Here is a 22,804-nt window from a genome sequence, read left to right as displayed (position 1 = left end):
TAGTTTTAATTGATTTATAGTTTTTGTGGTTATTTGATGATTATATTTATAATGTGGTTGCGGTTGGGTGTTCCGCTTGCTTGTCTGTTCGGCTTGCTTATCATTTACGTTATAAGTTTAAAAAAACCCAGAAACAAACTTTACTAAATAATTAATATATTTATTATCTAGTGTATCTTTATATCTAAAAGTTTATTAAACCTCTATTAATATTAAAATATTTTTTATTACTTATTTAAAATCTAAAATAATTTCTTATAATAAAGTTGATAGTACTTTTCATAAATAATAAATTACAGTTTAACTATCTAAATATATTATTATAATAAAGATCTATTACTTAATAAATAGAGTATTATAGCTAAACTAACTTTTACTCTTTCTATTTCAATATTAAAGATATTTATTTTAAAAAGCTTATGGCTATTATTATAAATATTAATTTAATTATAGAATATTATAACGCTAAAGCTTATTTCTTTTAAGTTTAATTATACATTATTAGTATAAATCATTAATTAGTTTAATAATAAGCTTTTAAATTATTCTCAATACTACTTTATAGCTATTTTCTTATTACCTACTTCTATTAATAGTATTATAAAGCTAAAATCCCTTAAACAATAATATTAACTTTATAATTTATAATATATTTAATTCTATCTCCATAAATTTTATTAGTTCCATTAACCTCTCTATTTAATATAAAACGTTATAATTCTATATTTATATAATGAAAGGGTGATTTCTATTTGGCGTTTTTAATTAGAGCGTAAATCTTATTTATATAGTATTAAAAAAGAGGTAGATTAATAAAAGTATAAGCTTTAATTAATATTTTATACTATATTAATATAACTCCTCTTAGTATAATATTAATTATAACTTAAAGTTCCTCTAATAGCTTTTTCTATTTAGTACTAACTTTTAAATAATTACGTCTATATAACTTTATATTTAACTAAATAAAGCTAAAATACTAAATCTTAAAACTAAAAAACATTTTAAGAAGAATTATAATATAGACTATTTTATATATTTATATTAATAAAGTACCTCTATAAACTTTATTTACACTTTTTCAATATTTTATTATTATTTTAGTAATAGTTTTTTATTCTAGAATTTGACAATAAGATTAAAGGTTTCTATTAAAATATATTTTAAGCTATTCTATAACTGTTTTAAGATAGATAATTACGTTTTTAAATTAAATAATAAAAGTAAGCTTATTATATTTCTATGTAAAGTAAATTAATTTAGGTTTCAAAAAGTTAAAGTTAGTAATTATATTATTTAAAATCTTTTATGTAGCTTAAATTACTTCTTTTAGGTTATCCTTAATATTAAAGATATTAAAGTTATTTATATGTCTAAATTACATTTTAGTAAAATTTACATATTATAGCTTAGTAATATATTAAAATAAAGTATTAATAAACCTAAAAGAATTTAAAATAACCTATAAGCTAATAATATTATTAGAGTTTTATATCTTTTATAATAGATACTTATTAAGTATATATTATTTAAATAATAAACTAAAAACATGAAGTTCTCTAACTAGCTTAAATAATAAAACTACTAATATAACCTATTTTTTAAAATAATATTAAAAATACTTTCTATATCTATCATAATAAAAATTACTATTTGTTCTCTATTAAAATATATTTCAATAAAACACTTATAACTTATCAACAGAGCATTTTATACTTTATATTAAGCTATACTATATATCTTATAATAAATCTTTTAAACCGTTTTCTAATAATTAAAAATAATAAAATAAGTTACTAGCTTTTATAAGTACTAATATCCCTATTTAGTTTTAAAATTAATAATATTGTAGCCTCTTATAAAAAAAATAATATCTTATTATTAAAGAAGCGTAAAACAATCTATAAATATATAACTTAGCATATAACTAAACTATCGGAAATATTAAGATAATAATATTATTAATACTTAAAATAATATTACTTACTTTTAAAATAGTATTTTACATTTCCTCTCCATAAACCTTTAAATTAAAAAGAATTATTTAGTAAGAAATGACAAAGGTTTATAACTAAATATTATTATCTACTATATAAACCTCTAATACTTTCTATTTAAAATATAAAAGGTTAATAATAAAACTAGTTATCATTATTTTAAAAACAAAAAGGGGATTAAAACTAGCTCTTAAATTTCGATTAGTTTATAATATTATATAATACTTTAGTTAAATTAATACGTTTAATTTAGCTAATCTATATATTTATTTTTATATTCATAACTATTTTATTTTAAATTTACTTACAATTTTTATCTCTAAGTTTTGTAAGTCCTAAATAATATTATTTTATTATTTCTATTGTTTGTAAGTAATATTATAGTTTTTTATCTATTAAGTTTTATTTCTATTTCCTTTTCTATAACGTTTACTTTTTACTATAAATATAACATATAGAAAAGTAATAAAATTTTATATTATTTATTAAGCTTTTTATATATAGCTATACCATTTTTAAAAAGCTAAATATACTCTAGTATATATTTAGTTTAAAAGAGGAGTTTTATAAGTTTAAATTAGTATTTAGCTTATTTTGCTAGAGGAGGTTTACTAAGGTTTGAATAAGAGAAAATTATAATAATAATATATAATAATCTAAGTTTATAAAGAACTATTTAACTACTTATAATTTTGTATAAGAGATATTAAAAACGCTAAATTGAAAGTACTACTTACTTTATAAATAGAAATATTTAGTTCATTAAGTAGAATAAATTAAAGCTAATTAAGCTAGTTTATAAAAATAATAATACTAAAAATAAAGTTTACTTTTAGTCATTAAATCTTATAAAAATAGTTACAGTTATTTATAATTAACATATTATAAAGTAGTTCCCATAATATAATATCATTAAATATTATATAGTTACTCCTTTTATAATATATATAACAAATATATTTACTTTTAACTTTCATTTTTAATAAGTTATAATATAGCTTAAAAATAATTATTAAAAAAGCTTAAAATTAATAACATCTTTTTAATATAAATAATAACTTATAATTAAATTTTCTTTACATTTTCATTATAAATATATTTATATATATAATGTTATAAATATATTTTAGTTTTATTATTCTTTTTTTTCATAATATACTAAAACTTCTAGATAAAAATAATATTAGCGCTAGCTATATTAATAAATCTAAGAATAATATTATATATTAGTTTTATTTTCTGAATATTAACTTAAAAGATATTAAATAACTTATTTATTAATAGTTTTTAGATCATTTTAACTATAAAGCTTTTACTATATATTAAGCTATAAAATAGTTTTTATATCTAAAAGCTAATATAAAAAAGAGGTTATTAAGCTAATATTAGCTTAATTTTTATCTATAAAATTATAATTAAATTTGAAGATTTTTATAACTATTCTATAGTATAAGCTAGATATATTTATATTCTATAGCTATTCTAAAAAGGAGGGAATAAATATTAATAAACCTTTTCCTTTAAATCTCTATAACTTATTACATTATAATATTTTAAAAAGTTTAATACTTTTATAATAATATTTAACCTTATTCGTTTTTATTATAACTTAAAACGTCCTACTAGCTAACTATTCTAGTTTTTAATAAATATTTAAAGTTAATATTATAGTGAGGAGTTTTGTAATTAGTATATTACTTTAAAATAGTATATTTATTATTATTAACATATTTTAGCTTTTTAAAATAGCTATATAGCTATATATATTTATAGTCTTTATAATAATACTAATTAAAATAAGTTATAACTATATTACTTTAGCGTAAAATATTATTTTACTTTTCTATATAAAAATAAAGCTAGAAGCTCTAAAAAAAGAGACCTCCTTTTTAAATATAATTATTTAAATCTATTATTCTAATTATTTAGTTTTTTTTATAAAGAAATATTAAATTAAGTTCTATTTTACTATAATATATATTTTATTGTATGTTAAAACTTTTATCAATTTATATTAGTTAGTATAATAATTATATATTATCTTTTTAATTTTGTAGAAAATATATATAGCTTAAACTATGAATTCTTTAATATTTATCACATTAAATAATTCTAAAAACTTATTATTATAAATAAGTATAGTTAAACTAATTAATATATTTACTAAAATAACTATAAACCTAAATAAAATCTAAATATTTTTTTGATATCTAAAATATTAATATTATAACTTTCTATAAACCTTCTATAAAATACTATAATATTAACTTTTTTAAACTTATTAGATTCTTTATAATAAATCAAAACCTAATAAACTCTATTAAAATATTATAACTTTCTAATTTTCTTTCAAAAACTATTTAAATAAGTTAAAGTGTTTTAATTTAGTATCTTTATATAAATTTACTTAAAATAGAAACTATTACTAACTATTTTAATATAGCTATTAAGAGGAATTAAAATATTATTAAAGTTTTTTTATATAATATTTTAAAAGGAGTTAAGATTTAAATAAAAGTAAGTATTTTATTTATTTAGAAAACAAAAAAATATCTATTCAAAAAGCTATATAAAATATCTTATAATTTTAATATTTCTTAAATTAATAAAAACATTATTAATAATAGCTTTGAATATTTTAAACATCTTACAATTAATTTTATATTATTAATAGTAGAACTTTTTAATTTTAATTGTATTAAAATTTAAGTTAGTTATATTATAATAGATTTATTATTATTAAGTTATATTGAATATATTAAAGTTAAACTAACTTACTCTTATAAGCTAATTTATTTTCAATAGATCCTCTATATATTACTTCATAATTAATAAATACTCTTTAGTAATTTTACGTTTTATAATAAAAAATATTACTTTTACTAATAATTAGAATAGTATTAATAGAAGATTAAAGAGATTAAATACTAATAAAGTAATTATACTATAAATAGCTATTATACTAAAAGTATTAAAATAGCTAAAATAAGGTTATGAAGGATATTAGTATAGGGTAGTGGTATACGCTAATAGCGCTTACTAAGCAAAGTACATAAGAAGGAGAGTTAGTTGCGTCACTGATGGCCCATTCTCCCATTTGCGTCCCATCAGATACAACCGCACCTACGTGGAACACTGTCTAGCTCGTGGCTTTAAGACCACCGATACAGCTGGCCGTCCTCTCGGCCCTTGGTTTGGCCCGGAGTCGATCGGGAAACTTATCAGGTCGCCGAGGTACCGGGATTTCGAGTGGGAGATGGATAATCGACTGCATAATCGCGTTCATCGCGCTGTGAGCGGTGACTTCTTGGCTTTCGCTGCCGGAAACGGTGAGATGAATAATCCTCCACCTTCAGTAACCGACTAATGTGAGCCACAGACCCAGTCTTCTACCTGCATCACGCACAGATTGATCATCTTTGGTGGAAATGGCAGCAGGAAGATGCAAAGACACGACTATATCAGTATCAAGGGGAGCGCCAGCGCGATTCGACTGGAAACGCTACTGTGTCGGATATTCTCCGATTCGGCGGGTTCATAGAAGATGTTCCGGTCTCGCATGTTATGGACACGCAGAACAAATTCTTATGCTAACGCTACTGAGCGCTTTGGCTATTTACCAGAGAGATAAAGACACAACCATCCAGTTGCTGAGGAGGTAGCTGGCCAATTTGCGTTCTTTGCCATGGACATCGCATGCTAGCTCGGTGGTCTTTACATCTTTTGCCGAAGGTTTTTCCCGACAGCAACTTCAAGTGTAGCAACGATAACTTCACTTCTGGCCCCGAATGAGTCTGAAGAATCACTGATTTAGATACACTACCAGCCTTCAATTTGATATTGTGTTCTATTTTACCAGCCATTCTCTGTTCCTTCATATGACGACAAGTACCAACACGAATGAGGTGGTTCAGCAGAACCTCAATAGCCAGTGCAAGTAACACATTTCACTTGTCGATAGGGATAACATAATCTGTGGCAGGACTGTCGCCACCGGGATCAGCGGGGTCTTCTCTCTTGTCGATGGGAATGATATAGTCTGTTGCTGGATTGCCATCCCTTTTGTCGATCGGAATAACGTAGTCAGTTTCCGGGCTTTCATCCCGTTTGTCAATGGGAATAACGTAGTCCGTGGCCGGACTCTCATCGCGCTTGTCGATGGGAATTACACAGTCCGTGGCAGGGTTCTCCCCCGACGCAACAGCTTCGCCCCCGTTTCACTCAACAAGAACGTTGTTGATCTTGACTTCTGTCAATTATCTTCATAAAAGATTGATACATATCCTAAGTATTAGGATCAAGCTTGTGGCCACTTACGGACATGCTGGGGAGGACCAAAGAGCTAGTGACAAAAGCAAAGACCGCGGTGACGCAAGAGAGCTTCATGATGTTAGGAATATGTAAACTTCGTTTGGTTATGCGTTTGGATGAACTGATCGAACTTGGAATCTGAAATGATGTTCGAGAAGACTTCGAAACGACTTTTCTATGAACCCTTTCCGGCAAAGATCCCTTAAGTATCGGCTGGACAGGCACACGGTTCATCATTTGTTTGACAGGGCTTTGACAGAGGAACCTTCGTGTTCAAGCCTCAGTCACTCACATTCTGATCTTCCTCGGTCTTCCAAACAGAAGTCAATCAAGTCCATCGAACCCCATAAGTTTCCTCTCAATGGCAAAAAGTCTCGTTCAACAGAGCCTGATTGAAGGCCAGCTCTCCGGCTCGTCACTCATGGGATCCCATCGATTGATCAAGCCCCAGATAGGGTTTTGGTCATTTTCTTGCCGTTCCATGGAACACTGTCGATCTTATGGTTCATGCGGTCAAGCCACGAGTCACTGTCGATGGGTGGCCCGTTCTCGGGTTCGACCGTTCTCGGGTTCGAGGGCTGCACCGTCGTGGTCGAGTCAACCAGTAGCCGATTCGCGACGGACGACGTGGTAATCACCTGCGAACTTGGACTGGGGACATTAGTATAATTCTCTTGAATGATACTATATTTGTAAATTTTCAGAATCTACTGCCTTAAGACCATCGTACGAGCTATGTGTTCGAAACGTCACTTTTCCTTGATGCCAGACAACTACTCTTCTGGGGCTTTGGACAGACTTCTTACCTTCAGTTGATGTATGCTCTCACAGAGGTCACAATAAACTTCTCCATTTGTGACTACGAAACGCGATAGTTGCTTGTCGGCCTTCTCCACGCCTCTCCAAAGTCGTCTATCCACGCTGATCGCACTCTCTTGCGCCGCTTCTGCCGGCATACTGCGGCATTCCTTCAACTCTTAATGTTCTATCCGTAAGGTAGATCACAAGTAGACTTTCCGGACCTTGGTGTCACCCAATCTGCAGAAAAAGCGGAAATCAAGTGAGTGAACCACTTGTGGCCGAGGCTGTTGGTCTGTACTCATCAGGGATCCAAATGGTCTTCATCTTCCCTTCCATAATCCAGGCGCCGTCGGAACCGATGCCAATTCCACTGATTGATGGAGACGATACCATCTCTCCGCATGAATGTGACTCGGCAGTCAAAGAGCCTGTCAATATGTCAACAGCACCGAAGTCCGTAAATATCCGAGCGGTGGAACATGGGTCGAATGCAAGATATCGCGTGTAACCCAAACCGAGTGTCTGTAGAGCTACGCCCGTAACTGCGTCCCAGAGCCGCACCGTCTTATCAGCCGACACCGATGCTACGATCTGGCCATCCGGCGAGAACGTCACGTCAGCAACCCCTTGCTCATGACCCACGAGCGTCCGCAGGGCTAAGCCCGTAGCTGTTTCCCAGAGGCGTACGGTTTTATCGAGCGATGCTGATGCGACCACCTGGCCACCTGGAGAGAACGTCACGTCATAGATTAGTTCTCTATGGCCCTCAAGCCTGTGCAGAGCCGCGCCTGTGGCTACATCCCATAGCCGTACCGTCATATCAGTTGATGCTGATGCTACTAGCCGGCTATCTAGTGAGAACGTCGCTGCGAGAACTGTATTCTCATGGCCCTCAAGCCTCCTCAGGGCTGCGCCTGAAGTTACGTCCCAGAGCCACACTGTCGTGTCCGACGTTGACGCTATCACCTGGCCATCCGGCGAAAAGGCTACGCTGTATACTTGGCGCACATGGCCATCGAGTGTGTGCTGAGCTGCTCCCGTGGCTACATCCCAGAGTTGCACTTTCTTGTCCTCCAATGCTAACGCCATCATACGGCTATTTGGTGAGAAGGCTGCCGCGTAAATCACACCATGACTATCAAATGTCTTTAAGGCTGCGCCTGTAGCTGCGTCCCAGAGACGTACCGTTCTATCATGCGACGTTGACGCCACTACCCGGCCATCTGGTGAGAAAGCCATCGCGTAAACCTTGCCCTTATGGCCCTCAGCCTCATGCATCTGCTGGCCTGTACTTGTAGCTGCGTCCCAGAGCTGCACTGCCCCATCTTCTAATGCTGAGGCCAGTATCTGGCTGTCTGGCGAGAAGGCCACTGCGTGGATCGCAGTTTGGCCATGAAGCGTCCGCAACGCTGTGCCTGTAGCTGCGTCCCAGAGCCGCAGTGTCCTATCGCCTGATATTGACGCCACCATGTGGCCGTCCATCGAGAATATGACTTCGCGGACCACATGATCCTCCTTGAGCGTCCGAGGAGTTGCACCTGTTGCAGCGTCCCAAAGTCTTACTGTTTCATCATGCGAACCTGACGCCACCACTTGGCCATCTGGCGAGAAGGCTACTGCGCGGACTGCATCTCCATGGCCCTCAAACTTGTGCTGAACTGCCCCTGTAGCTGTGTTCCATAGCTGCACTATCGTGTCGCTTGATGCTGACGCCACTAACTGACTGTTTGGCGAGAAGGTTACGGCGTTGACTGCAGATGTGTGGCCTTTGAGCGTCTGCCGGAGCGCGCCCGTGTTCACATCCCACAGCCGCACCGTTTCGTCGGTCGACGCTGACGCAACGACTCGGCCATCCGGCGAGAAGGTCACTATGGTAACCCAACCTTCGTGGCCCTCAAACGTCTGGCGGGCTGCGCCTGTAGCAGCATCCCAGAGCCGCGCTGTCTGATCGAACAACCCTGAGGCCACTAACTGACTGTCTGGCGTAAAGGCTACTGTAAAGACTGCAGACGTGTGGCCTTTGAGCGTATGCTTTATCCCACCCGTAGTCACGTCCCACAGCCGCACCATTTCGTCGTGCGACGCTGACGCAACGAGTCGACCATCTAGAGAAAAGGCCACCGCGGAAACTCCTCTACTATGGCCCTCGAGCTTCTGCCACACTGCGCCTGTGGCTACATCCCAGAGCCGCACTGTTCTATCGCTTGACGCCGACGCCACCAACTGACCGTCGGCCGAGAAGGCTACCTCGACGACCGAAGATGTGTGGCCCTTGAGCGTCTGCCGATGCGCATCCCAATCCAATTTCACTCCTTGAACACGGGGCAGATTTCTTAGACATGGGCTCCAGCATCTCTGCCTTACCGTACTTGCAACTGGTAGGAACAAAATTAAACCCCCATAGATCTGAAGTGGCATCCGCTCAATCATGGATCCAAAACTTCCTATGACCTTGCTGGCATCTTTTGCGAACTCACCCAGTTCAGCAAGTGTCTCAGAGCGCTGCTTTTAAAGGGATTAGCTTATGTGCAGCACAAGAACACCTTTAACTGACCTGACACATCTTAGTAATTTGCTGAATTGCGGCGGCTCCATTCGACATTTTGCCCAGGAGTGCCAATATTTCTAACCAGTAAAGGAAGTGCTCGTAGAGGAACTCGCAGATGTCATCTCCCAGAGACCATTCACTTTGTTGTAAATGATACACCCAGTAAAGGCAAGCATACCGGAGATCGGCGGGGATATGTGTGTCCATCACGTCTTGGTTAATCTCATCTCCTTGTACTGTGGGCTTGTCAATGCCACAAATGTCCCGTCTGAGCCCTGCTTTCATGCGTTGAATGCATTGTGCGGCTAGCATGGCATGTGTTGCTGTTGCGTTTACGATATGCTTACCGTTGCCTGTATCATCGCAGTGCAGAAGGAAATCGCTAAACGATTTGTGCAGCAATCGGATGGGGCGATGACGTTCGGGGGGTATTTCCAGCACTGCATGTAACTCGAGGAGCCACCAGTTGACGTCATCAATGTCCATACCCAGGAGAGCGGTAAGTGAGGCAGCAGATAGCGGGGTAGCAAGAAGAACAAGAGCCCCAAGGAACTTCAGCTGCTGGTCAGAGTCTGCTTCCTCGTCGCTAAGTATCTGGCGGAGAATAGGATCGTAGATCTGATGTAGCTGGGACTTCCCCTCTTCGCATTGCTTAAGCCATAGCTTTAGCTGTTTCTTCGGGTTGCTTAGGCGTTTCTCGTCAAAGACGAAACGGTAAAGAGTAGCGGCGTAGATGAAGAGGGGTTCAGGGGCTGTGGCTAGTTGAACCATGCGAGCCAGATCTTCATCGGCAGGCCACGGGTCTTGCTGCACCTTGCGCCTCTTTTTGATTTCTGCGAATTTGACCATCAGGAAGGTCTGGATGTCGGAATTAGCATCTTCACAGAATTCGCGGTGAAGCTCAAACGTTCGAGCATTATTGTGGCTAATGAAGGGCTCAAATGCCGCGTTGACCTCGGGTGCGAACCTGCTCGTGAACAGAACACGCAAGCGTACTGTGCGGATGTCCTGAAGCTTGTCCAGTAGTGTTATGACCTGTGATAAATGCTCAGGGCGCTCACATTCATCTAGAGCATCGATGACGATAACCATGGGCTGTTGGCTGCTATGGACGGATACGAGAGCTATGAGGGGACCCATGATAAGCTTGTCAAACTGCGTCCTAAGGTCCCTCTCTCCGATGGCATCTCCGTCTAGACCGTCGATAGAGCGCCTAAGATGCTCTTGAAAGCAGGGAATCGTATCAGCCAACTGCACAGCAATAGTAGCGAATAGCCGGCTGGTGTCATTGCGGCCCTTTTCTCCTCTTTTGAAGAAGTAACCAGCAGCAAGTTGTTTCCGCTTAGCCCAAGAGTCTGTAATCGTCCGTGCAACGGTGGACTTGCCGGTCCCCGCCGGGCCCACAAGCCAGAAGAACGGTTCGCCAGAGTCATCGTTTGCCCAGTTGTATATCGATTCCTGAACGCGGACCCGGGTACCGTTCTCACATCTCGGCCTGTCTTGCACATCCGCACTGTCGAAGCGCGCCTCGTTGACAACGCAAAGGTCGAGAGGGCGACTGTTGAACATTTCGCTACTATGCGTCAGCAGACTGTCTGCATTCAGGCACAAGAGAACGCACATCTGGAGCTGAAGCTGCTCTGCCGAAATGTCGCGGTGTTCCCTTGAAACATCGAGATGATCCTTTGCAATCGATAGAAGCGACTGCATGTCATTGTAGTTTTGCTGTGCGACTTTTCTGATGGCTTCTAGGGTATTCCGCGAAGCAATGCTATTCAGAGTGTTTGATTCTTCTCGTATGATTTGCTCTCGTTCTTGTATATTGGACATCATCCTTTTCCAGTCGTCGTATTGGATAACATCGCGACTCATGTTAGCAAGCCATTTCCGGTAGAATCGGATGACGGTCTTGATCTGGAACTCAAGGATATGTCGGTAGAGATCGACGATATGGCCGTGGAACTCTGCCTGTGGTCCTGTTTCGAGCAGGTTTTCTGGCCATAGAAGACGTTCAAGTTGGACGTAGTATAGAAGACGAGAGGCGACATATGATAAGCCGCCACGGTTGGCTTCCTCTGCCGCACTTGGATTGGTGAAGACTGGTAGTAAGACACATATGCCGGCCCAGACGAGGGACGCCTCGGAAGACGCCTTAAAAGCCTCACCGATAATACCTTTCATAGTCTGCACGAATTGAGCAGTCTGTTGAACCTGGTCCCTCAGGATAAATTGGTGCCCAAATAGAGTGTATTTCGTTCGCTTATCATCAGTGCGTCGAAGGCCTCGGTCGGTGATCGTCTGGAGTTGAGCATAACGCTTGTCGGGATCAGCATCGATTCGGTTGTCATGTCGACGTTCGTCATCGTGCTGTTGACAAGTTCCTTGTATCCCGAGTGCGCTAGGCTCTGAAAAGGAGTCAGTCTGTACAAATCCTGTTACTGTGTATCAGGAAGGCATACCTTCTACCTCTTGGGAAAGAAGTATCTCGTACTGCTCCACTAACTCTGCATCTTCTTCCCGCAGAGCTTCGTAAGCACGGCTCCAAAGTAAAGATGTGTCGCTTGTCAGCGACGTTGTCGGCTGCGGCTGCTCAGTTGCGCGTGGTGATGGACTTGGACTTCGACCGTGCATCAAGGATCGTCGTGGCTCAGTGACTGTGATCGGTTCAGAATTATCCGCTGGGTCTCGTTGACTGACGGCAGACGGCGCACCGTCGGATGGCACCGGCGTGTGGGCGGTTCGGTCATGGCGAGCACGCTATACATCCGTATTGCCGCTACTGGAGCGTGATGATGGCTTCAAGCGTTGCAGGACTTTCGAGAAACCCATGTTGTGCGCCAATTAATTTGTGGCTAGAGGCGTAAGAGGCCGCAAAGAATCTGGCTGCGTTTTCGCCAGTTGATCGACCCCGCGAAATGAGTGAAGTGTCCATGAAGGAGAGGCTGGAGCAATGCGGGTCTACGGCACAGCGTCAGCTCAGCCAATCGCGCAGCGCTGGGACGAGAACCATCTCAGTCAATTTGCGCTGATTGTGGCCCTTTCGTGCGTTGTACCTTCTGTCCTCTCTTTTATATTTATGGGAGTTTGTGGACTCCATGTTCACTAATAAGCTGCAACTATCTACAGCATAAGCACGTTGGAACAGATGTTCAGAAACAAGCGGCTGCTAAAATAAAAGAGTAATGCGTGTTTAAATGCCTATTGAATTTCGTACGTTGGAACATTACTTTGATAGGAAATACGTCTTGGTCGATGTGAAAGACAGACGACAGTGCTTCGCGATGCGACGATGAGTTCACGACGTTGCTGTACTGGGCACAAGACGAACCACGCTCGGTCGCGGGAGCTAAACCGCCCGCCCGGTGCGCCGCCTTCTCGCCGCCTCGCCGAACCCAGCCGCCGGCCTTCAGCTTTGGATGAGGCAAAGATCTGTTGTCTGATCATGCCGATCCCACTCCGTTGCGCCGCTTTCACCAGCATCCTGCCACATTCCTTCGACCCTTATGTTCTTTTTTGCTCTCATCACAACTCTCGAATTATCCGGTTCCGTGGTTCCACGCAGTCAATATGAGCAATATCGAAGCGAACCGTGGCTGGATCAAAAAGGCTAGCTTAGCTAGCCCTCGAACGGATGGCATCCCCGGTGGAGCACGAATGGGGCATTCACAGCGCCCCATCGTCCATGTTACGATGCGTTGGAACTGGGTAGCATTACCTTTCACATCAACATATCAAATAATGTCTGGAATCAGGGGTCCTTCTTCGCTCCAAGATAACATTACCTGCAGCTATTGGACAACGTGGTGCTTGTGTTAGAATTTAGGTGGCACATTTTTAAGAATAGCAATCATGGGAGATCACATAACTCTCGGGTGCCCGGTCACTTTTCAGAGTCCGTCTGCCAAATACGCACAATTATCGTTGTGGAAGGCACCGTCCCATGTGGAAATATGCCAGCTCTTGTACGCAGGGCATTCCCATGAATTGTTTCCTGGGTGACCTAGGATGACCTTCGGCTAACTTGAAGACAAGCTTTCGACATTGACCACGCGAATGACACTCTCTAAGGAGAATTCCTGCTCGAACTGTAATCCCTTTGACATTATTCCCCGAAACCATGTTGGCAGTCATTGAAGAGTACGTCCCGCCAACGGATCTACCCTTTACGAAGTTGTTGGGTTTTGCAAGGAAATTAACGCTGGGGGTCTACGGTGAACCTGACACGACCAGGCTGCTTGCTGCGACCCGTTTGGACCTGGAGAAGAAGAAAGCTCACGTTGCGCAGATGAGTCCCGGATCACTCCTTGTGCCCGGAACCCCAGCTCTGGGAGTCGCTCATGACTCGAGCCATGCCTGCCAGCGTAGACAAGGGTCTTGTTGTTCGCACAAGCCAAGCCCCAACGGCCGGAAGCTAGGCAAGCGGGGCCATCCTGCTGGCAAAATCACCTGTCGACCCAACCGCCCGTTCACATTTCGTGATTATCTTCAAGGCACAGAGCCTTTCAACTCGACCAGATACTCGGCTATATTATTTTGACAGATAATGAAGTCTTCGCTACCGCGTCTGGGCTAGATATCCCTGGCGATCATCCGTCCACGTTGGCCCATGCAGGCTGAGGCAGCTCAACATCCCCTGCTGGTGCCCCCCTTGTCTGCTGAACTCCGTGTTGGTGGCAGACTCCAGTCAGCACCAAATCGATGGCCGCATGTGGGTCGGGCGGGATACCACTTCTTCAACTCGTCTACATGATGTCTCTCCACAATCGTGCGTTGAACTTCACATGTGCATCTAGCCCCTGAGCGAACAGGCTGTCCAAGCAGCTTCCTCTTCCCAAAATGGGTTGGAAACCTTTCCACCCCAGCCGCGAGTGATTTTCTTGCCTTCCAGTCCCAGCATCTGTCACTGCCGCATAAACAAAAGTAGTAACACTTCTCCTCTCTCGCGAGTCATCCGCCTGCAGCCGGCTCCTGGCCCCCGCGTCGACGAATTTCTTGGCTTCATTTGCTTCATGCCGCGACTGACGGCTTGGGCTGGTCGAGGATCACGTCGATGACCTTGTGGTCGTTGTAAGCAGCAACGGTGCGCTCGCAGAGAGTGTGCACACGCTCCTTCGTCTGCAGAGCGTCGGGGCAAATCAGCCAGATGACGTTGGTCATGAAGGAGCGGCGGTACTCGATCATCAGCTCGGGGTCGTTGCGGTCGAACTTGGGACCGCCCTTGCGGTGCAGGGTCTCGAGGTAGTGGTCGAGAATCTCCATCTCGTGGGCGCGGCGGTCCTCGATAGTAAGCATGGCCGTCATGTGGTAGACGATGTCGTGGAAGCACGATCCGAAGTGGAAAGCTGACCAGTCGAGGAAGCCGATACGTCCATCGCCGGTGAAGTAGACGTTTCCGAGATGCGTGTCACCGTGAAGAAGCGTGCGGAACCGGGGGTTGCGCTCGGCGTAGTACCGGTCAAGCGCCTCGTTACATCGCGCGCCGTCCATCAGGTACTCTGGCAGCTTGGGACGGCCGGGTTCGCGGACCACGTCGTGCCATGGCGTACACATAAACTTCATTGCTGGGTCGTAGTTATTCCAGATCCCTGCCCATCGGTCAGACTATGATTTCCTCTAAACGGTGATCAAAAGGGAGCGGCCGCCGCCCTAGGGAGCGAGAAAGGCGCCAGTGAAAGAAACGAAGCGGAATGGGGATCGCCTTACAGGGATGGTCTTCCTGGCTTTTACCCCAGTACTGCGCATGCAGACCGGCAAGCTGTTCCACGCCATTCTTCACCTTCTCGACTGAGTAAGCGGCGACCTCCGGGGGAAAGGTGCACCCTTCGTGGACGAGGTCGGTCATGACGGCGATGCCCTGTTTCTCGCTCGTGCCACTCCACCAGCCATTGGGGAAGATCATGCTTCCTTGAACGGTGGGCGCGATCTTGGAGAAGAACTCGGCCTCGCGCTGGGCCAGGCTGACGGTCCAAGGCTGCTGCTCGACCATCTCCTTGCTGAAGACGCCCTTGATGCAGACATGCTTGGGCCGGGACTCGTCCGCGTCGTTTCCGTCCTCGTACGTAATGGTGTAGAAGAGCTTGCTGCCCGTGCCCCAGATGTTGCGCGTGTTCTCGAGCGACTTGATCTTGTGGCCAAGCTTGGCCCCGAGCCACTCGGGGGTGATGCCCTCGGGCAGGACGGGGAGCTCTTCGGTCGTAGTTGTCGACATCTTCGGGGTGTGTTGCAGCGGTCAGCCTTTTCTGGTGGTATCGCGGGGTTTGGGTTGTAGTTTGCACCGACAGCCCAGAAGAGCGGAAGGTGTTCCCAATATATAAAACCACCACCCTTCCTCACCGCCTAGGCTCCAGCATCAACCCCGCGTTTACCGCGTCTTTGTGTAGAGATATCGCTCAATTTCCTATTCGTACATTGCTACAGCGTGCTGTTCTCTAACTCCCCGTCCGGAATGTGGAAGACACAGGTAAACCCGGCACATTTGAGTGGAACCGACACCAACAGCTCGAGTCGCGAGTGACAATCGACAATGATCCCACCCGACGAGCTGGATTCCAGTCCTGATTCGGTACGGCTGCCCCCAACACGGAAACTCAAATTGGGCAATACTCCGGTCTGCTGGGAAATTGTGCCTTGCATGGGGTTCGCCTGTATCTGCGGAATAGTTTCGACTTCGATGAGTAAATGCACCTCGCGTGGGGAGCATACGATGACAAGCTGCGGTAAAAACCCACGAGAGGGCTGCCGCTACAGAAAACTGCCGCTGCAGAATCTTGGCGTACATCTTGGCTGGACGGTTGTAATCCGCCAACGTTCCGTCTTTGGCTACCGTGCCGCGACGGGATTATGCGTCTCGCCTACACGCGTACGCAGACCTGCAGGGGGCGTGAAGCCAACAGGATTCGGAACCCTGGGACATCCTTTTCCTGTCCCACCACCCTGTACCGTCTTCATGAGGAGGAGTGGATATCTCGTCTTGATCGGTCATCGGTGAGAAATTCGTTTTTTGATGCCCTACTAGACAGCCCCGTTTCCAGCCGCCCCCTTAATGGCACCACATCTCCCTTCTTTGGGAAGTGATGATCCCCTATGGGATTCTGGAGAAAGACGATTCGGGTTATTAACTTATTGTGCTAGCAGGAACCGTATCCCGCGGACACTAACCCAAGGCGGACCATGGATAAATGCTGAAAAGGACGTCGTTCCCCGTTTATTCGTCGGAGTAGCCCCTCCTGCGAAAGTTTTCTCGAACCGCGAAGCTATCTCGGAGACAGTCCAACCACACACGACGGGTGCAGCGGGCAGCCTGAACAGAACCGCAACCATGGCGAAGGATCTGATGACGACCAAGTTCGAGCCCATCCAACCCGAGGGCCTGGCGCTCATCATGTTGGTGGTGGCGGTTGTCATGACCGTCCTGTCCAGCGCGGTGGTGTGTCTGCGTTTCCACGTCCGCATCACGCTGAAGTCCTTTTCTACCGAGGACTGGCTGATGCTTGCAGGATGGGTAAGTCTCTGCGCGGCAGTTACCTAGCTGTCTCTTGATGGAAAATCCACATCGCTGAAACTTTCTCGCAGATCATCAACCTCGGACACAATGCGTCCGTCATCGTGCTTGCATACAGAGGAATCGGGTCCCACGATGATGTTATCACGGTCGGCATGATGTACCAGATCGGACTGTGGACGATTATCTGGCAGTTCCTCTACGTGCTGGACGGTGCCCTCATCAAGTCCAGCATTATCTGGACGCTGCTCCGCGTTGCCAAAGACACGAGGAAGATATACCGACACATCCTCTGGGGCCTCTTTGCGCTGTGCTGGATCGTCTGGCAGATCTCGTGGCCCGTTGCCATCTTCCAGTGCAAGCCCGTCTCCGCCGCCTGGGGCGAGCCTGGAGACTGCACCTCGGGACAGCAGGTTATTTTGCACGTCTCCTACTTTGTATCGGCCGCCAACATCTTTACGGACATTGCTACCGCCATGGTGCCCGCGTTCCTGCTTCGCCATATGCAGGTGCCCAAGAAGGCCAAGATTGCAACTGTTGGTATCTTGTCTCTGGGTGTCTTCGCCGCCGTGGCTACGACTATCCGCATCGGCTACACCTGGGCGTACACAGCGAAGGTTGACAAATATTGTACGTCCAACCTCCTTTCCCTGCCCCTTGTCGCCTCTTCATACGGCAAGAAAGCAAACGTTGTTAAAAGCGGAACTAATGATTTGCCTTACAGATACCATTGCCAAAATCGTCCTGTTGACAGTTCTCGAATGCGATCTCGGAATCATCTGCGGCTCCCTGCCCATGCTGCGGCCCCTTTTCCGAAGACTGGCCTCGACCTACGGCTCCGGCGACCGCTATGCCTCGCGCCCCTCCGGGCATAACATCAATCTCGTCACCATCGGCGGCACCGGCGGGCGCCGCACGCACGTGAAACTGTCCAACCCAGACCCCGACACGGTCAATGGCGACCGTGACCGCGATTTGCACTCCTCGGAGGACGGCGAGTCGACACGCCGGATCATCCAGGTCCATGTCACGCATGAAGTCAGGCAGGAGACCGCGAAGGGAGACGAGGGACGTGATGGTGTGCAGTTCCAGGTCGCGGTAGGAAGCCCGAGGGACCAGGAGCACGGCTCGGAGTTGAAGAGCGCTAGGTACAACTGATTTGTTTTGTTGCGGGCATGGAAAAGGATCTGAGTGTAATGAACTGCATAATGGTGGTGTTGTATTATATCAAAATAGCCGGGAGATTGTCCAGCTGTGATATTGCAATGACAGCTGTAATAGATGCACTCGAACCAGTGATTGCTTCCAATTTTATCGAATGGTCGCGATCTCTGTCTCTTCTGACCACAATGTTGCGTTCTTTCGCAGGGCCGGATTTCTCTTTTCCCCAAGTTACGACATGATCGCAACAAAAGCTGACTCCTGCCGGCATTAATATATGAGTCAACGTGCCCAGCTGAAATTGCGCTCTCAGTTTTCCTGTTACCAGGAAAGTTTACCTGGGTTTCCGGATGGCTACCGTATGCCACAGACAAACCTGACCAATCTGCAACTGCTTGTCGGCATCGCGTTGTTGCCGGAAGTTCAGGTCGCAAATCCCCAAAGACACAAAGTGCAAGCGAACACTCTAGGTTCGACTCTGTTTGATGTTGAGATTTGCAAGGAGATGTCCAACAGTTTGAACTGAACCATCACACATTCCTTTTCATCCATGCTGATCCACTGTATGCATCCAAAAGTGCATGAAGTAGCCAAGCCCTGGACCCTCTCGGGCCGCTCCATGATCCATTTCCCCGCAGAGCCCTACGGATCTTAAATTTTAGGGACCTTTGTACGTCGGAAACGGGGATTGGAGCCGACGTCGTCGTATTGGAGCCGTTGGTGGAGGAAGAAATACGCGGTATGAGAAGTAGCATGGTTGCAAAACGCTGGATTTGAGGTGTAGTCGCTCTACGTAGTAAATCATTCTACTGTATTGTTTCTGTAAAAACACCTACTCGAGAACTAACATTACTTGCTCTCCAATGTCCGTGGTGAGATTGAAGTATTAAGTCATCTGTGCGCAATGATCAAGATATTTCAAGAACAGTTGTTCCTCTTGCCATTCGCTACTGGATGCTCCCCACGTTGTATGGTTTCCGGCTTGAGACTCACGATGATTTCTTGGTGTTTTGTGGCTGATGCATTAGAAGTGTGGCTGCAACATGTGGCTAGGTTGAAGTGGCCAGGCACGGGTGGCTGGAAGTGAATATGCCCAGCCACCATCGTGCATGTGGCCGTGCGTGGCTGTGCCGTCCAAGCCTCACCTTGGGATGACATCGCGTGCAGCTCCAGCTCAGCTCCGGTTACCCACCTCTTCCCATGCAGGCGCTCAAGCAGGCTTACCGCCCTGTCGCGAGCCCCGAAAGCGACCGACAATGCCCTAACGAAGGCAGCAGCACGCGAGAACCGAGACGTGACCTGACCTGGACTGACCCTCCCAACCACCGGGGGGTCAGTGGGCGGGCAGAGGACAGCGGTGTCGCGTGTGGCCTCGAGTCCAGCGGCCAGCGACTCAGACCCGGTCACGTCGAGTCCACGCCCAGGACCCAGTCAAGAGGAGCCCAACGCGCAGCCAGTCACCACCCACAAGCCATGCTTCCTCTCGCTTGTTCACCTCCCATGCTGCTGCAGGTCGCGAGACGGACAGAGAGACCCGCCGTTGTTGACGTTGGCATCACCTCCCGGTCGGTCTGGCCCTGATTCACGCCCTGCTCTGCCCTTGACGTGTTCGTGAGTCCGGGGGAGCAAGCAAGGCCAACTCACGCTGCCAAGTGTTGTTGCATCATCATCGCAGTCTTTGCGGATCCCGTATTTCAACCCAGTCGCTGCTGTCTTGCTCAAGGAATATTTCGACTTTTTTTCGAATCTGCCAAAGGTAGCAGCAAAAACACCGGAACACCATTGTCACGATCCTCGGCCGACCATCCGAAACACCATCACGAGACGACACCGAGATACACGACACGATGGGCTACGTTGCCAACACACCGGAAGACCGCCTCGGTCGCTCCGACTCCAAGAACCCTAACACGACATGCAAAGGCCTCACCACCAACGGCAACTTCTGCCGCAACCCCGTCACCCCCGTCCGCGGCAAGCGCCTCTCGCCCACCGTCAAGGAGGAGTCGCTCTACTGCCACCACCACCGCGACCAAGCCGCCAGCCGCTCCTCCCAGTCGAGCCCCGGGCCCCGGGTCTCCGGCCAGCCCATCCTCGAAGAGCGCACCAGCATCGACACCCTCGCAGACCGCCTCGGCCTCGTCGACATCGGCTCCGACGTGAGCAAGAAGAACAAGCGCCCGCGACCGAACGCAGGAGCATCGACAGACGGCGAGAAGCCCCAGGGAGGATACAGCACACAGTCGAGGCCGCGGAGGGAAATCACCCTCTGCTGCTGCTTCACCATCCCCCTCGAGTTCGGCGAAGATCCCCAGGAAGAAAACATCCCGCCGCGCCCGCAGCCGCGTCCCGTCCAGAACGGAGGCTCCGCCGCCATGCCGCCAGCCTCCTCCCGCCCCTCCAACACCCACCTCTCCCCGAACGCGAGCACGAGCAACCCCGGCCGCCCGAGCACGTCCAGCCGCCACTCCCACAAGAGCTCCTCCAACCAGGCCTCGCCGCAGCCGCTCTCGCAGCACCAGACGGCGCAGTACCTCGCCCTTATCCCCGGCACCACCGAGCCGTCCGTCGCATCGGCGCTCATGGCCGAGCTCGCGCGGCCCTACGGCAGCTCCGAGGAGCCGGGCTACATCTACATGTTCTGGATCATGGCGACGTCCAAAAAGGCCAGCGCGCCCGTCAACGAGGCGCGCGGGCTGCTCTCCCCGCCGTCAGCGGACCGCGGGGGCGGCAGACAGCGGCGCACGAGCGACGTCGCGTCGGCGGTGGCGCACGCGAGCAAGGGCGCGCCGGACAACAAGATGCTCATCAAGATCGGGCGGGCGGCCAACGTGCAGCGGCGGATGCAGCAGTGGTCGCGGCAGTGCTCGTACGACATCGAGGTGCTGCGGTACTACCCCTACATCCCGGGCGCCAGCCAGGCGTCGGGCGAGCAGCCGCGGATGGTGCCGCATGTGCACCGCGTCGAGCGGCTGATTCACCTCGAGCTGCAGGGCATGGGGCTGCACGCGGGGCCGATTAACTGCGACGGGTGCACGTCGGTGCACCGGGAGTGGTTCCAGATCGATGCGTCGAAGAAGGGGATCCAGGCGGTGGATGAGGTTATTCGCAGGTGGTGTGATTTCGACGAGACGCAGGTGCCTTGAGGTGGTTGAGGAGAGACGACGGCATTTTACGATGGGAAGAAACGGCATGGAGGAAACATGGCCATGATGACAACAGGAATCATCACCATGGTGTTATGTATTTAGACGCAATGGCATTCTGGCATCAGAGCATGGACGACGGCCTGTTGTTTGCGGGCCAACAGAACAGCACCCATCTCGGACGGAAGAAGGAAGCATGGACGGTGGAGTTTTACGGTTCCTTGCATTTTACGGGTAGCATTTTTCAGAAAATACCTTTTGCATTTTTTTGCTTTCCGGCTGCGCATCGAGTCCAGGAACCCAGATCGTCCCAGAACGGCGAGACGGGCAAGGGCTCATATGCGCCGTCGAATCGGATGGCCAGTTTATACTTTGTCTCCCGTCTGATGCAATTGTGAATTCCGATGGCGCAATTCTTTACGGCTGCTAAGTGTTCCATCAGGGTTCAAACGTTCTCTTTGGGAGCAGCCATGATCCCGACCGCAGTTGGAACTTGTGAACAGAAGCTGTATTGGGTGTGGACGATGCTCCCGCGTTTATCCCGCTTGCCTGTGCCATCTCGTCTTTTCACTGGTTTTGTCTCTGGACAGAGTTGCCTCATGCCTTTCCGAGAGTGTCAAAATGGCATTAGGTGTGTGAGTGTGTGTGTGTGTGTTCGCTCGACGTAACCACCATGAAGAAGCAGAAAAAGCCTGTCCGCCTCACGCAGTATTTCCCTGTGGGCTGCCACCCGTTCCACGGCGCGTCCAATGCTTGGGTTCCATGCTGATTGTCGTTTCTCCGCTGCTGAGCTGACCCTGCATGCTGCATGCTACATCCCAGCTCGTCTGCCAGACCGCGCACTGGGGCCATCGCTGGTGGTGTCTGGCGTCCCCAGTTTCAAGCCCGAAGCATCTTTGCGTATGCGACGCTGCAGTAAACAAGATGACTCGGCAGAGAGTGCCCTTCTCATTCTCCTTGGGCAGCTCTTCCAGCGACGAACCCGAGCTGAGTCGTCGAGGTGCTGGCGCAGTTGAATGCGGGTTGTAGTCAAACAATGCGACCGAGGAACGCAAATGGCCCTGCCAAGCTTCCTCTTCCCCCGCGTGCCGAGAGGTCGCCTCATCTCTTGGCCACTTGGCCATCTCTTGGACTCTGCGCTTGGCAATGGGCACAGTAAAAACCTCCGGGCCACACCGACGCGACGTCACCAAGCTTTCCCGGTGGCGCATCCCTCGATGCTTGTTCTCCGCCGATCCCTGCCCTGTTCTCTTTGCATCCGCCAACCTGCCGACTCAATTGGCTCTTTATCGACCACTACGGACAGACCGTCGAGGCAAGGCTTGGAGGCGCAAGCAAA

The 22,804-nt window shown here is 45.9% G+C and overlaps 4 protein-coding genes across 4 annotated transcripts; 2 read left to right on the top strand and 2 right to left on the bottom strand.

Annotated features, from left to right (window-relative positions):
- Positions 1-6,748: 6,748 nt before the first annotated feature.
- CGCA056_v008870 (putative WD repeat-containing protein) lies at positions 6,749-12,288 on the bottom strand (the record flags this gene model as incomplete). The annotated part of the gene is made up of 7 exons (XM_037324117.1): positions 6,749-6,959; positions 7,408-9,421; positions 9,479-9,614; positions 9,664-9,893; positions 10,005-11,230; positions 11,279-12,062; positions 12,117-12,288. The coding sequence occupies 7 exons, from the start codon at positions 12,286-12,288 to the stop codon at positions 6,749-6,751; spliced, it is 4,773 nt and encodes a 1,590-aa protein (XP_037177568.1).
- Positions 12,289-14,664: 2,376 nt separating this feature from the next.
- Positions 14,665-15,865, bottom strand: CGCA056_v008869 (uncharacterized protein; the record flags this gene model as incomplete). The annotated part of the gene is made up of 2 exons (XM_037324116.1): positions 14,665-15,242; positions 15,361-15,865. The coding sequence occupies 2 exons, from the start codon at positions 15,863-15,865 to the stop codon at positions 14,665-14,667; spliced, it is 1,083 nt and encodes a 360-aa protein (XP_037178226.1).
- A 1,110-nt stretch (positions 15,866-16,975) lies between these two features.
- Positions 16,976-18,316, top strand: CGCA056_v008868 (uncharacterized protein; the record flags this gene model as incomplete). Its single annotated transcript, XM_037324115.1, has 3 exons — positions 16,976-17,158; positions 17,230-17,788; positions 17,883-18,316. The coding sequence occupies 3 exons, from the start codon at positions 16,976-16,978 to the stop codon at positions 18,314-18,316; spliced, it is 1,176 nt and encodes a 391-aa protein (XP_037178227.1).
- A 1,850-nt stretch (positions 18,317-20,166) lies between these two features.
- mug113 (Meiotically up-regulated gene 113 protein) lies at positions 20,167-21,465 on the top strand (the record flags this gene model as incomplete). The annotated part of the gene is made up of 1 exon (XM_037324114.1): positions 20,167-21,465. One exon carries the CDS (start codon positions 20,167-20,169, stop codon positions 21,463-21,465), a length of 1,299 nt encoding a protein of 432 aa, XP_037178233.1.
- Between the last annotated feature and the right edge of the window lie 1,339 nt (positions 21,466-22,804).

This window comes from Colletotrichum aenigma, assembly GCF_013390185.1.
Source record: "Colletotrichum aenigma strain Cg56 chromosome Unknown KSG_Cg56_contig05, whole genome shotgun sequence".
Lineage (NCBI taxonomy): Eukaryota > Fungi > Ascomycota > Sordariomycetes > Glomerellales > Glomerellaceae > Colletotrichum > Colletotrichum aenigma.
This window is presented reverse-complemented; position numbering and strand designations above follow the sequence as displayed.